Here is a 13,113-nt window from a genome sequence, read left to right as displayed (position 1 = left end):
GAAATTAGAGCGAGGCGGCAGTGAGACACACTGCTGGGGGAAGGGAGAAGGAGCGCTCCACCGAGGGCTGCAGGCAGCGCGGGCACGCAATGTGAGCGCTGCACCGGTGCCTACATCTCCAGGGCAGCGCTGTCCCGCTATGCATGGGGTGGTTGCCTCCTGGAATCCCCTGCAGCCAGCAGCCCTGGCACCCTGCATCCCCTCTGCCTGCAGCTCATCACCATCAGGATGGGAATGAGACCAGGAGCAGCTGGATCAGGGAACACCAGCGTGTGCCTTCCAGCACATCGCAGCTGCTGCTGCACAGACTGGGTGCAGGTGAGCAGAGCAGTGCTGACTCCCAGCACTGTCCTCTGAGCTGCTTTACAGGCGTTGTCGATGCTCTTTCTAGAGCACCATGAAGGCCAAGACACCTGCACATAGCCCAGTAGGTGCACAACGGGTGCACAGCACATACACGCTGCAAGCACACATCCACATGCATGCGTGAAGTATAGCTTGCATGCAGCATCCCTGTCTGCACACTCTGCAAACACACACACACACACAAACCCCATATGTGAGCACCCAGCACGCTGTCCAAACATGCATGCAGCCTGTGCACACCCACCTGTGCTCACACACAGCCTGCACATTGCACAGTCAGACATGCATGCAGTGTGCATGCATATACCATGCAGTGCTCTGGATGCTGCTCTCACTGCAGCCATCTGCTCTGCCTGGTCACAGCCAGCATGGCCTGGGAAGCAGCTGGGCGTGCACCTTACTCCTTTTTGACACTAGAAGAGGGCACACGATGTGTGGGACCCCTTGGCCACCAAGCTGACCCTGGCTCCTGGCACCGCTTTCTTCTCTGGAGGGGCTGTGCTGGGACCTCCTTGCTCCGAGGGTCTAATTTCCACCCTAAATGTATTCATGGTTAATTTATCCCCAGTCATTCCTGTGCTAATGTTGTCTTTTAGCTGAAATAGCTCTTCTCCTCCCTGGCGTTTACCCTGCAGATGTATTTATAGTGAGCGCTCTGTTCCCTCGCAGCCTGCGCTGTGCTGCGCTGAGCACGAGCTGCTGCCATCCCGCTGGGTCCCCTGGGCTCTGCTCCTCTTGAGCCACCTCTGCTCCTGTCCCCAGCATGGCCAAGTCCTGGGAGCCCTGGCAGGTCCACGGGTGAGTGCTCAATCCCTTCTTCCCGCCACCAGCCTGGTAGACCCAGTGGTGTTACCAAAGAGGCCAGGTCAACCTGAAGGTGCATTGTACACTGTTTTCCAGTCCTTCTTGTCATAGGATCAATGCATGCCCATGGCAGCGGCAGGGCATGAAGGCAGTGCCCAGCACCTGACCCCTGGCTCCGCACAGCCCAGTCCCTATACGGCCCCCAGCTGCTACTGCCACCACGCACAGTGCCCCCAGGTCCCCGCTTGGACTCTTCCTGTCGCCGGGACATCATTAGAAATGTTAATTATTAATTATCACTAAAAGCCCTTTTTGCTGCATTGCTGTTCTCTGCCGATCTCTCTGCCCCGTGCTGCCTGTAACCGGATCCACCCGCTGTTGTCTCCTGCCTCACGGTGCCCGTCCCTGCTGTCCGTCACTACCTGTGGGGCAGAGCAGTGACAGCAGAAAGCTCCATTCCCTGCGAGACACTGCCCTATGGGTGAGCTGGTCTTGTCTCTCCCGGGATCTCCTGTAGGATCAGAATCCCCATGGGCAAGGTGCAGGGTCACGCTGTGTCATGTCCTTCTGAACCCGCTGGGTGCTGTGATGGAGCCAAAGGACCTCAGCTCCTCTTGGCCAGGCAATAGGATCCCCGGAGAGGGGCACAGGGATCCCCCAGGATATCTCTCTCCACATCCCGAAGGATCCCTGAAGTCAGGCTGCTCAGGTAGTGAGCTCCCCAGTCCTGGGGCTGTCACCCCCTGCCCCACACTGTTGCACAGCCTGCAGCATCAGGCACGGTCCTGCTGCACACACAGGAAAGCAAGACAGCATCGAGAGGGAGACAGCAGCAATTGCTCAGGGAGATGCTTGGGGGCAGGCTCCCAGGGGAGCGCGGGGAGGAGCACCCAGGCTGTATTGATTCCTGCAGCACAGTGCTGCCTTCACTGCCTGCTCATTTTCCGTGTGCAGGAAAACAGAAGCAGCAGGAGAGTCCTGCTGCCCGCAGCCAGCTCTCCTCCCAGGGGCACCGCCGGGCCCCATCATCTCCCTGCCCACAGCCGCCGGCAGCACCGGCGCCTGCCTGCACCGCGGGCTGCTTCCTCGCATTATACAGCGCTGTCACGAGCTGCTGAGTCCCCAGGTGTTTGGTGCAGCAGCACAAAGCAAATCCAACCTACCCCAGCCCTGAGCTCTCCGCAGTGCCCACCCCATGGCTGAGCTGCCAGGCTGGGCATGGGAAATGCTGGGTGTGTTGCCCTCCTTGCCCTGTATCCTCATGGTAGCTCCTGGAGCTTTTCTCCACCAAAGCCCTCTGCAAGCACTTACTCTGCAGAGAGAAAGCAGAGACGTGCTCATACGGGCTGGGATACCCAGGAACACAAAGGGGGTCACAGGATGCACTGCTGGGTCACGGAGCATTGTAGGGTGTTCGGCTCCAGTGAGAGAAAGTGCAGAGCCTCGTGCTGCCTCTCCTGCCCAGGGCTCAGCCCGGCCGGAGCTGGACACACAGCTTGCCTCTGATCAGAGCAGATCTGGGGCCGCCAGCCACTCTTTTCTCTCTGCACTGCTCCTTTCAGCCCGTGGCTCCCTGCGGCCCCCGCTGACGCAGCTGCAGATGGAGAGACAAGGAGAGGCAGGCAGCATCCCGGCCTGCCGTGCCATCCCCAGGGAGGTGCAGGCACAGCAGCTTTGGATCGACGCTCTCTGGAAACAAGAGCGGCCCTGCTATCAGCACAGAGTGTGTGCTGGGCAGGGGAGCTGAGGACGCCCGGTGCAGGGTAGGGGTCTGTGACCACAGCAGCTCCCACCGGCGCTCTCTGTGCCTACAAATTTCCCAGGAGCCCTGAGACCACACTAACCCAGAAGGAGGAGGCCATGGCTCTACTGGGACAGCTGGGCTCAGGCCATTGTGCAGCCCCATTGCCCTTATCCATCTCCTTTCCTGGGGAGCATGTTGATGGTGCAGGGGGTCTCTGTCCCTGCACATGGCACTCTAGAGTGGACACCACAGTGTCCCTCGCTGGAGACACATACTCAGCTACCAGGTGGAGAGATGTGAGGATGCCTCCAGTGGGGGAAGTAAGGGGGTCTTCCTGCAGCCCACATCTCCCAGTGCTCAGACTGCACTGCTGCTGCCATGGAAACTGCCTGTGGAGCATCATCCTACTGCAACAGCTGGGGTAACAGGGCCACCGCTGTCCCCAACCTCCCCTGGGCTGCAGACATGGGCACATGGGCTGGCAGGATGTAGGAGGCTAGGTGTTCCGTCCAGCCCTCAGCCTTGCTGCTGATTTGCCATGGGAAACCATGGGCGTAGAGCTCAGCTGAGCATCCCTGCAGAGCCGTGCAATCCCAGACCCCAAAGTCAACGGCGGCAGTGAGCCCCACGCAGGGAGATGGGCCCACGCGAGGTTTTTGGGGTTTGGCAGTGTCCAGGACTGGGTGCTGTGGGGTGCTGTGATGTATGGGGGCACCCCGTGGTGAGGCACTGATGGAGAGGCCGGGGAAGTGCTGGCAGGGGGTACCCGGTGCCATTCCCAGACAAACACGGCTCCCATGCGGCCAGGGGCTCCACACTGCTTGGCCTCCCACAAACATAAATCATTTTCTAATTTATAACATGAATAATTGATTTTGCCTCCGTAGCTGGCGATAAATCTCCTGTGCGCACATGCATAAGAAAATAATAATAATGAAAGCGATCAGGATCTGCTGCCATCGATTACACGCAGGAGGGGCCACGCTCCCCTCTGGGGGCACAGTGGGGCTGGGGCTGCTCCTTGGAGGGTGCTGGGTAGCTTCACATAGTGAGAGCCATCCTTGTCCTGTATGGGGCCACATGGATGGTTGTGCAGAACCTATACAACCGTGCCGTGCCCCGCAGGACTGTGGCAATGGAGTACAGCCATCTTTCCGGGCTCCAGTCCAAATAAAGGGGAAGCAAAGGAAGAACGCATCACCATTTGGGTCCACCTCTCAGCACGGCAGAACCAGGGTTTGGTGCTGGCACATACAGCGGGCAGCCAGGAACGTCCGTGTCCCCTGGGCTGTGCCTATCGCTCCTTGCCGTGCCTGCGGAGGAGCTCATCCCTCCCGCAGGCCCCAGCTCGGGAGTGCTCAGCAACGGCAGCGCTTCATTAGGAGCCAGAAGACGTGCGGGTCCCAGGTGTGCTCCCCTCCGCCCGCGCTGCCGACGAGAGCGTGCAAGCACCAGGGCCACGTTCATTATCGGCTCGCGCAGGCAGCCAGCTCCTCGCCAAACCCCAGGAAGGATGCGGAGCGAAGCTGCCCGGCGCAGACACCTTCTCCCGTCCGTTTGTCTGGGCATCGAGCGCGCTGACCACCCCGCAGCCCTCTGTCTGCAGGATGTGGCCCAGGGGGTGACGGAGCCCGGGCGATCCCCCAGCGCCGAGCAGCCAGCAGCGCTGCTCCCGCTTTGTACGTGACATTAAGAGGTAATGGGAAATCAATGGCAGCTTCTGCGGGGTCAGCGCTGCGGGAAGCGGGAGCCCTGCGCCCATCACCCCACCGGTTCTTGGGCACGGCGCCTTTGTCACCACGCTTCTGGCACGGCTCGTGGCACCGCGGCCCCGGCACGTGGGCTTTCTCCGCTCCGTGGACGCGCAGGAGCCCGGCAGGGGTGGCGGCGCCCGCGGTGGTGGGGACGAGGGCTGCCGCGCTCACCCCGCCGCCGCCGCCTCCCCCGCGCCCACGGCTGCCTCCCGCCGGCAGTCCCGACGCGCTCCAGCCCCGACAGCCGCTCGGGGCGCGGGGCGGCGCCGCGGCCGCGTTGCGGGGCGGTGCGGTGCCGCCACACTACAGGTCCCGGCGCTCCCCGCGGCGGGACGGGGCGGGCTCGGCGCGGCGGAAGCGGCGGCGGCGGCGCGGAGCGGCGGGGGACCCGGCGCGGTGACCGGTAACGGCCCTCCCGCGACCCCCCCGCACGCCGCCCCGATCCCGGCAGGCGGGACCGAGCCGGGGCGCGTGAACGGGGGGGGCCGGCGGTGCTTCGCTGCGCGGCCGGGAAGGGGCAGAGCCGTCCGAGCTGTGCGCCCTGCCCCGCCCCCGCTGTGCCATGTTCCCCGCCCGGGGCACGGCGCCGGGTACCGGGCGCTGCGCGCTTCCGCACCTCCCTTTCCCCGCTTCCCGGCCCGGTTTCCCCAGCCACGTTCGCTTCGTTTTCCCAGGCTGCGTCTCGGCGCGTTCCCTGCCCGTGTTTCTCGGATCCTTTGAGCGATTTCCCTGCTCGGCTCGCTATCGTCCCCAAATTTAATTACGATTCACCGCCCCAGTGAAAGTTTGCGAGCTGCTGTAAAACGATACCCCGATGTTCGCGTAAATTGTCTCTTGCCCGCCTTATCCTAAAGCTCTGCCCGGTAATTCTGCTGAAATAACCCTGCTGGAAAGCCCACGTCCCCCTGCGCCCGCTGTTTGGGCACCAGGCACCGAAGCAGCCTCAGCGTGCCCGACTGCAGCATTCCCATTCCCTTCTGTACAGAAGTCAGTGCCCGTCGCTCTGCCGCTGCTCCGACCCAGCGCCACGAGCTGGGGTCAGCGGTGTGCCCAGGTGTCTGCTCTGTGCCGGGGCTGTTTCTGCTTCCCTGCAGCTGTTTTGATGAGGCCTCTGCCTCATTTGCATTTTTGCTGGTTAAAAACAGTAATGCTGCCCTTTGTTTTTGATCCGTCATTAATTTTCTCTCCCTCCCTATTTATTAATAGCCCTCTTCCCTTTTGTGCTGAACCTGCCCTGCTGTATTCGTGAAGCCCTTTGCATTCCCCTCCGCCTGTAGCTCCATTTGCTGCCGTGCCGTCCCTTTTCTCCCTGCAGCTGTCGAGGGACGCTATCGCCCCATAAATCACCTCCTGTCTGCGGCGCTCCGGGTATCTCCTTGGAGCATCAGAAGCGCAAGGCACGATTGAAATCTCCCTTTTCTCCGCGTGTCTGCCAGCACACGGGTGTCACCGCTCTGCTGTCTCCATGCCTGCTGTCCCCACTGCTGAGCGTGTTGCTGCCCAGAGCAGGGCAGGGAGGTGGCAGTGGGGACATCTGCCCGCCGGCCCCTCTCTGGATGTCAGCGCTGTGCGGCAGCATCCTAATCGGGGCTGTTTAGAATCTCCTCGTGGCTGCATTTATTAGGGTAGCAGTATTTTTCTTTCGCCCAGCCTGCAGCAGGCTATAAAGAGTGACATTGCCAACGCGTGGTCCCATACGGGCGATCCCGCACCGCGGTGGCCCAGGTGTTGCCGTCCCCGGCTCGCTGTCAGGGCTGTAGGGTTACGTGCTCTATTGATGGCAGGATGGATCGAGTGGAATTAGAAACCTCGAAGGCTAAAAATACAGCGCCCTGCCAGGAAATGAGGCAGCCTGCAGGGAGGGTGCTGGGTGGCACTTCAACTTTTCCAGGAACTGGCACGCTGCACTGTGCCGCGTGCCTGCACTGAGACCTCAGAGCCTCGTGCCAGAGCCACGCTGCAGGGTGAGCTCTCAACGTCTGGGAGCAGCAGAGATGCCCTGCCCTGTGCAGGGTGAGTGAGACCCGCAGCCTGCATGCTGTGCCCAGGGAAGAAGTGTGCGCTGGCACGGCTGTGCATGCAGAGGGTGCTCCCAGCACCGTCTGGCTGATGCAGCACCATCTGCTTTGGAGGGTGAGGCAAGGTGAATGACAAACTTTCGAGGAGCCCATAAATCCCGCGTGCCTTGGAGGTGACTCGGGATGCACACAGAGCGTCCCAGCTGGCGGCATCCCAGCCCTGGAGATCCCCACTCCTGTGGAGGAGCTCCACGACCCCTTGGTGATGGGCTGCACTCTGATACCTCCATCCATCTGTCTGTCCGGGCGAGACGGGTCGCACGGGCAGTCCCGGATTGGTGGGTCCAGCTTAGCGTCGGGCACTGCAGCCCACGAGGCTGTGCCGCCTGTCCCCGAGGCTGTGCTCGGTGTGGTTGGCAGGGAGGGGATTGCAGCCTAATGTACCGGAGGTGCCGCGGAAATGAGAGCCTTGGATGGATTCCTGGCCCTATTGATCCGCCGGCAGTTTATGCATCCTGACATTCATAATCTCAGTAGGCTCTGATGTTCCAGATTAATGGGCCCAGGGGCTGTCCATCCGTCACTTCACATTAATTACTGAAGAGGTGTTTTTCCAGTGATTTACCTGACAGCGGCCCGTGATGAATACCCCTAAACAGAGTGGGCAGTGATTAATCACGGGGCCCCGGCCCGGCCCCACTCTGCCTTCCCCTCAGCCACAGCGCAGACCCCCACACCATCCGTCTCCATAAATGCTGCTTGATGCATATTTATAGGGGCGCGGGGCCTGGCAGGCAGCGGCGTGCCTGGTTGTGCCAAAGATGATGAAAAATAAATCTCCACCGGGACGAGGCAGCCTGGCACAGCCGCAGCCCATTGCCAGGATATCCCGATGCGCGTCACGCTGGCACCATCGCGGTATGGGCACGGTGGCGGTGACACTTCTCTCCCTTGCAGGTGGTGGTGGCACAATGGAGGCAGAGGGCAGCCGGGTGCGCCGCAGGAAGCCCGACATGGCCCTCTATGTGCCCAAAGCGCGGCGGGAGAGAGCGGCACAAGAGGCGGCCGCCAGCCACCGGGAGCCTGAGAAGCAGCGCCCGGCACTGGACATCCCCAAGGGTGGCTCTGAGGGGCAGAGGCGAAGCCCCGGAGCCAGGACACACGTGGGCAGAGCAGCTGGCAGGGAGAGCAAGGCCGGGGCCACGGAGCCACGGGCAGCTTCTGCTGGGGACAGACAGGCAGCAGGAGCGTCGCCCACTGTGCAGGAGCCGAGCCTGGAGCCAGCTGCTGCACAGCCCCCGGGCAGAGCATCCCGGGATGCAGGGCATGGGGAGCACAGCCATGGGGTGAGGACGGTGCCGGACCCCCTGGGTGCCCATCCTGTGGCAGCCTCTGAGCATCGTGGTGATCCTGATGTATGTAATGATGGTGTAATGGCAGCTGAGCTGAGCACGGTGCGTCGGACAGAGCTGGGCAACGTGATGGAGCTTCTGGGTGACAGCTCCCTGGGTGCAGCTACGGAGCGCTCGGGGTGCACAGAACAGGGTGCCTTGCAGCAGGCAGGAGAGGGGAATGTGGACAGCACCCCCCAGCTCAGCTGGGAGAGTGTGAAAAGCCACGAGGAGGAGAGGGAGCGTGATGAGTCTGTCCTTGCAGGGCAGAGTGAGGGCTGCTCCACTGACCCTGAGGAAGAGAGGCAGGGAGGCAGCGCCGTGGCTGCCCCAGGAGGAGCTGCCTGTGAAGCTGGGACAGGGGACACGCCAGCATTCCTGGGCTGGGACATGGGCAGCACATCCCAGCTCCTGCCAGAGCATGTGGAGCAGCTGCCGCCCAGTAAGGAGCAGGCCAGTGCTGGTGCTGGACACGATGGAGAGGAGGGTGTCCTTGTGCCTGATGGGAGCAGTGAGCTGGGGGCTGGTGAGGAGATGAGCTGTACTGGGGGGACAGAAAGTGGCTCTGGGGAGACAGAAAGTGGCTCTGGGGATGGAGATCCCTTGGGCAGTCCCCAGCCCCCAAAACCCCTGGAGCTGCTGTGCCATGGCATAGAACAGCTCTCACCTGGATCGTGGGCTGAGGAACCAGCACGAGCAGATGAGGATGAAGGCTGGCAGCGGCAGCACCGGGAGGAAGAGGAGGATGAGGAGGGATGTCCCCATGGCAGCTCCCTAAAGCCGAGTCAGCCCGGTGCCGGGACCCCGAGCAGCCCAGGCGGTGCGGAGAGCTGGGATGCGCTTTTCAATGACGATGGGGATTGCCTGGATCCGCGCCTGCTGGAGGAGGTACGTGTGTGGGGATGGCTCTGTCCTTGGGGTGTGTCCTGCTGGGATGTAGGGATGGAGTGTGCAGGGTGTAGGTGTCCCCATGACTACTGAGGTAAGCCGCATGCTGCATGGCACATGCGTGTGCCATCACCTCCAGCCGTGCATAGCATGAGCAGTGCCATGAGGATGCTTCTGGGACCCGCTTGGTGCCAGCAAGGCTGGGGGAGCTCTTCCCCTTACCAGTACGTAAAGAGCAATCAGTAAAACGTGCTCGAGAGCCGTAAACTGCAACAGCACCCTCGTGAAAGCAGGGCCAGTAATAAAGAAACGGGCCGAGACGGATGGGCTCCCATTGAAATAGCAACGTGAAGTTTCCTGAAAACTACGGCTTCTTAATCAGCTGTGGCTCATTACCATCCCCTCCTGTAGGCGTGGGGCTGGATTTACTACAATGAGCCGCGCAGCGCTGGGAGCCGCGCCGCTTCCCCGCCGCTCGCGAGGAAAGTGTGTCTTTTTGCAGCCAGGCTGGAAATCCATTATTGCATTTTAAATCAGTGGCATAAAAACGGGTAATTTTCGGAGCGACGTTAATGTAGCTGGAGTAACAAACAGCGCTAATATTGTCCAAAACGAACGTCCAGCCTTGACTGAATGCGGGGTGTGAAGTGGCACACGGTGCCTGGTGATGGTGCAGGGGAGGAATTGGGGTCTCAGTGCCACTCTTGGGTTAATCCCATGCCTGCTGAGCTCCTTGGGGCTGCGCACGCTGCCTTGGTGCTCCTCTGTTCCTGCCTGCCGTGTGGCCGAGAGGTGCTGCAGGTAATTTGTTCAATGGGGAGCTCTGGAGCATCCTTGTTGGATGCCCCATGCAGGTGTTCTAAAAAGGTTGGATTTCCAGGGAGCTTCCCCAGATAGGTGAATAAGGACCTGAAAATGGGATTTCTCAATGGGAAGAGGCCGTTTTCACCCCTCCACCCCTGTTCCTGGTGGCTTCCCCACGCCTCTGAGCTGCTGGGAGGCAGACGCGTCCACTCGGGGAGATGAAGCTGTTGTTAATTAACAAAAAGGACAAGGAAATTAGTAGTGTTCTTTGTCATAACCGAATCCGTATGCGCCATGGAGAGCTGGCAGAGAGCGAGATTTATGACGTTCTGCAAGGAGAAGAGATTTCTGATAGCAGACGGCTCTTTAATCTAGCAAGAAAAAACATCCCCAGATCCACTGGCTGCGAGCTGAAGCCAGACGGATTCAGACTGGAAATCAGTGGAGGGTAATTAACCACGGGAACGATTTCCTTGCGGCCATGGTGGCTGCTGCTTGCAAGGGACAGCGCTGCCATCGGTCCTCACACCGGTGGTGGTGATGCGTGTGCTCCAATCCTCGCCACACTCAGTGGTTTGTGAAGGTCGTGGGCTCCACTCACCAGCCCCATGGCCCTGGGGCATTGCACAGGCTCTGTCCTGCCCGGGGCCACGCGGGGTGCCGGACCCCAATGAGTGTGCACTGCTGCCTGGGGTGGGGGATGGTCCCGGGTGCTGCTGGGCTCCCCCGCCAGCTCTGTAACTCAGCTCTCCCCTCCGTCCTCACCTGCCCATGAATCCATCTTCTCCATAAAATTGTTGGAACGAGCACTTTTTATTGACTGAGCTGGCTGGGATTTATGGGCTCTAACCTTCCAGCCGTGGTGCGCTCAGCTACGATCACTTGGGGGATCGGGCTGGGGACCTGGCTGAGTTATGTGCCCTCAGCCCCACACCTTGCAGCACGGCATGTTTGGGAATCCCATTGGCACTGGTGCTGCCGGCGGCTGCATGCCCCCCCGTGTTGTGATGTTGGCAGAGGGAGACTGACACCCATATTTTAAAGTGAAGGGTGAAAAATTGGAGAGGTGGGAAAGAGCTACAGCCGTCATGTTTTAGGGCTGTAGGAAATGCCTGACTGTGAGGCGCTCAATGAGCACAGCCCGTTTGGTTTGTCGAGGGGCGAGTTGGGAAGTGACTCGATTACCTGCAAGCAGTGCTGTCACAGTGACCAAGGCCTCTTCCATCCGGCAGAGAGGCAGAGCGAGAACCAACAGCTGGAAACCAAAGCCAGACAAATTCAAATTAGAAGTAAGGCATCAATTTTTAGCAGTGCAGGCGCTGAACTGGTGGAACTGGCTTGCTGGGGAGTGATGGCTTTTCCATTGCAGTGTCTGGAGCGGGATGGTGACGTGGGGCTTGCTGGGCTCCTGTAGGGCAGGCAGACGTGTGGCTTCCCCCTGGTCTTGCAGCTCTCAGGTGGATTTTGGGTACCCTGCACCTGGCCAGCACGTGTCCGTGTCTCACTGGGATGCTTGTAATAGGAAAAGAGCAATGGGAAAATATGTGAGCCCTGGTCGATACCTCCCAATACCCACTGCCATTAATCTAATGGAGCACCAGTGTGCGGCACTGGGGCAGGACATCCCCACAGGAGCACCTGGGATTTATGGGCTCCCAGCACCGGGTGGGGGTCGCTCAGCGCCATCTCTGTCCCTGCAGCTCTCGGGGGGCTCTGAGCGCCAGCAGAGCCTGCAGGAGCCCCGCTTCAACTACTACGGGGCTGAGCCGGCCGCGCCGGACCTCAGTGACGCCGAGCTGCCCCACGTCATCGAGATCTATGACTTCCCCCCGGATTTCCGCACTGAGGACCTGATGCGCATCTTCTGCAGCTACCAGTGAGTGCACGGCAGTGCGCGATGCCGTGGTGCTGTGCGCGGTGCCGCCGTGCTGTGCTGACCCTCCGTCCCTCTGTCAGGAAGAAGGGCTTTGACATCAAGTGGGTGGATGATACGCACGCTCTGGGCATCTTCTCCAGTCCCATCACAGGTACTGCGGGGATCCCGTGGGGTATACAGTGGGTGGGCAGAGGGCACCGTGTGTGTGCATCCCTTGGCGGCATGGCACTGTGCTGCTCTCCCCGCAGCGCGCGATGCCCTCAGCACCAAGCACCTGATGGTGAAGACTCGCCCGCTGTCCCAGGGCACGCGGGCAGCCAAAGCCAAGGCGAGGGCGTATGCTGGTGAGTGAGGGCACAGTGGGAGGACTGCACCACGGGCACCCCAGTACCCTGGCACCCCAACTGGTGCTGTGCCAGCCTCCCACTGGGGTCCCCGTGCTGACACCTCCTCTCCACTCCCCCAGACTTTCTGCAGCCAGCCAAGGAGCGCCCCGAAACGTCAGCCGCGCTGGCACGGCGCCTGGTCATCGGTGCCCTGGGGGTACGCAGCAGCCAGACCCCTGCCCAGCGGGACGCCGAGCGCAGGAAGCTGCAGGAGGCGCGGGGTGAGCTCCGGGAACCCCTCTGTTTGTGCCACGCCATTCCTCTCAGACCTTAGGGCTGGGGGAAGTGGGGGTTTGGGGTTTACCCTTTTTCCCCACAGAGAGGAAGCGCCTGGAGAACAAGCAGCGGGAGGATGCCTGGGAAGGCCGGGAGTGAACGTCCTGCAGTGGGATGGTGCTGGCGATGCTGCCAGGGGCACCCGCGCCTGGGGATGGAGCTGGTGCTGCTGCCGCCCTGTGGGCTCTGTGCCACGTGGAGCGGGCTCACGGGAAAGAAGCGAGGACACAGCTGCAGGGTGCTTGAGGGCCAGTTGGGGACATGCCATGGTGTCCCAGGGCTGTCCCCAGGGCTGTGGTTACACATGCCATGTGGTCAGCCACGGCCACCCTGAGCGTTGTGAGTGAGAATGTCCTTTATTTTGCTAATAAATACCATTTATTTTGCTTTGCCTTGCCTCTGAAGGGGGGATGCAGCACTGTAGGATGCAGGGCTTGTCCTGCTGGCTGAGAGCATTGCCTCCAGCTGCAGTGCATGTCCATGCACGTGGAATGCCCCGGGGGTGTGCATGCTGTGCCCGGCTCCGAAGCAGGGGTTTCCCCTCCAGGGTGGGCTGGGCAGGACGGCCTGGGGAAGGGCTGGAATGTGCTGGCAGAGCGACCCTGTTTACATCCGCCATCCCGAACAGCGCAATCCTTGTCCGGCTGTGGGAAGGGCCAGCCCTGAGCGGGCCCGGGCTGTGATGTGGGCTGTGCTCCCCACCCGGGGGCTTCCTGCCCTGCCCCCGGGAGCGGTGTGGGCAGCCGGGAGCTGCCTTTCCCCCAGGGCTGCAGCACTCTCTGTATCACCTCACCACCCTAAACCCA

General features: G+C 61.2%; 1 protein-coding gene across 2 annotated transcripts; it reads left to right on the top strand.

Moving 5' to 3' along the window:
- Positions 1-5,018: 5,018 nt before the first annotated feature.
- On the top strand, positions 5,019-12,693 carry R3HCC1L (R3H domain and coiled-coil containing 1 like). 2 transcript variants are annotated; one of them, XM_046943204.1, is made up of 7 exons: positions 5,019-6,293; positions 7,644-8,965; positions 11,470-11,645; positions 11,726-11,796; positions 11,894-11,989; positions 12,112-12,252; positions 12,351-12,693. In XM_046943204.1, exons 2-7 carry the CDS (start codon positions 7,658-7,660, stop codon positions 12,404-12,406), a joined length of 1,848 nt encoding a protein of 615 aa, XP_046799160.1. In that variant the 5' UTR covers positions 5,019-6,293; positions 7,644-7,657; the 3' UTR covers positions 12,407-12,693. The 2 variants fall into 2 exon arrangements, with proteins under 2 accessions (XP_046799160.1, XP_046799159.1); XM_046943203.1 differs by having other exon boundaries at positions 5,019-8,965.
- The last annotated feature ends 420 nt before the right edge of the window (positions 12,694-13,113 follow it).

This window comes from Gallus gallus, chromosome 6 (assembly GCF_016699485.2).
Source record: "Gallus gallus isolate bGalGal1 chromosome 6, bGalGal1.mat.broiler.GRCg7b, whole genome shotgun sequence".
NCBI lineage: Eukaryota > Metazoa > Chordata > Aves > Galliformes > Phasianidae > Gallus > Gallus gallus.
The sequence above is the reverse complement of the archived record's forward strand: the minus strand, read 5'-3'. Positions and strand labels throughout refer to the sequence as shown.

What these genes read in the sequence shown, in the direction of transcription:
- R3HCC1L (XM_046943203.1), top strand. Translation starts at nt 7,508, where the DNA reads ATGATGAAAAATAAATCTCCACCGGGACGAGGCAGCCTGGCACAGCCG. An exon ending in CGCATCTTCTGCAGCTACCA is followed by an intron (nt 11,646 to 11,725) that starts GTGAGTGCACGG and finishes TCCCTCTGTCAG; the next exon opens with GAAGAAGGGCTTTGACATCA. An exon ending in GAAGCTGCAGGAGGCGCGGG is followed by an intron (nt 12,253 to 12,350) that starts GTGAGCTCCGGG and finishes TTTTCCCCACAG; the next exon opens with AGAGGAAGCGCCTGGAGAAC.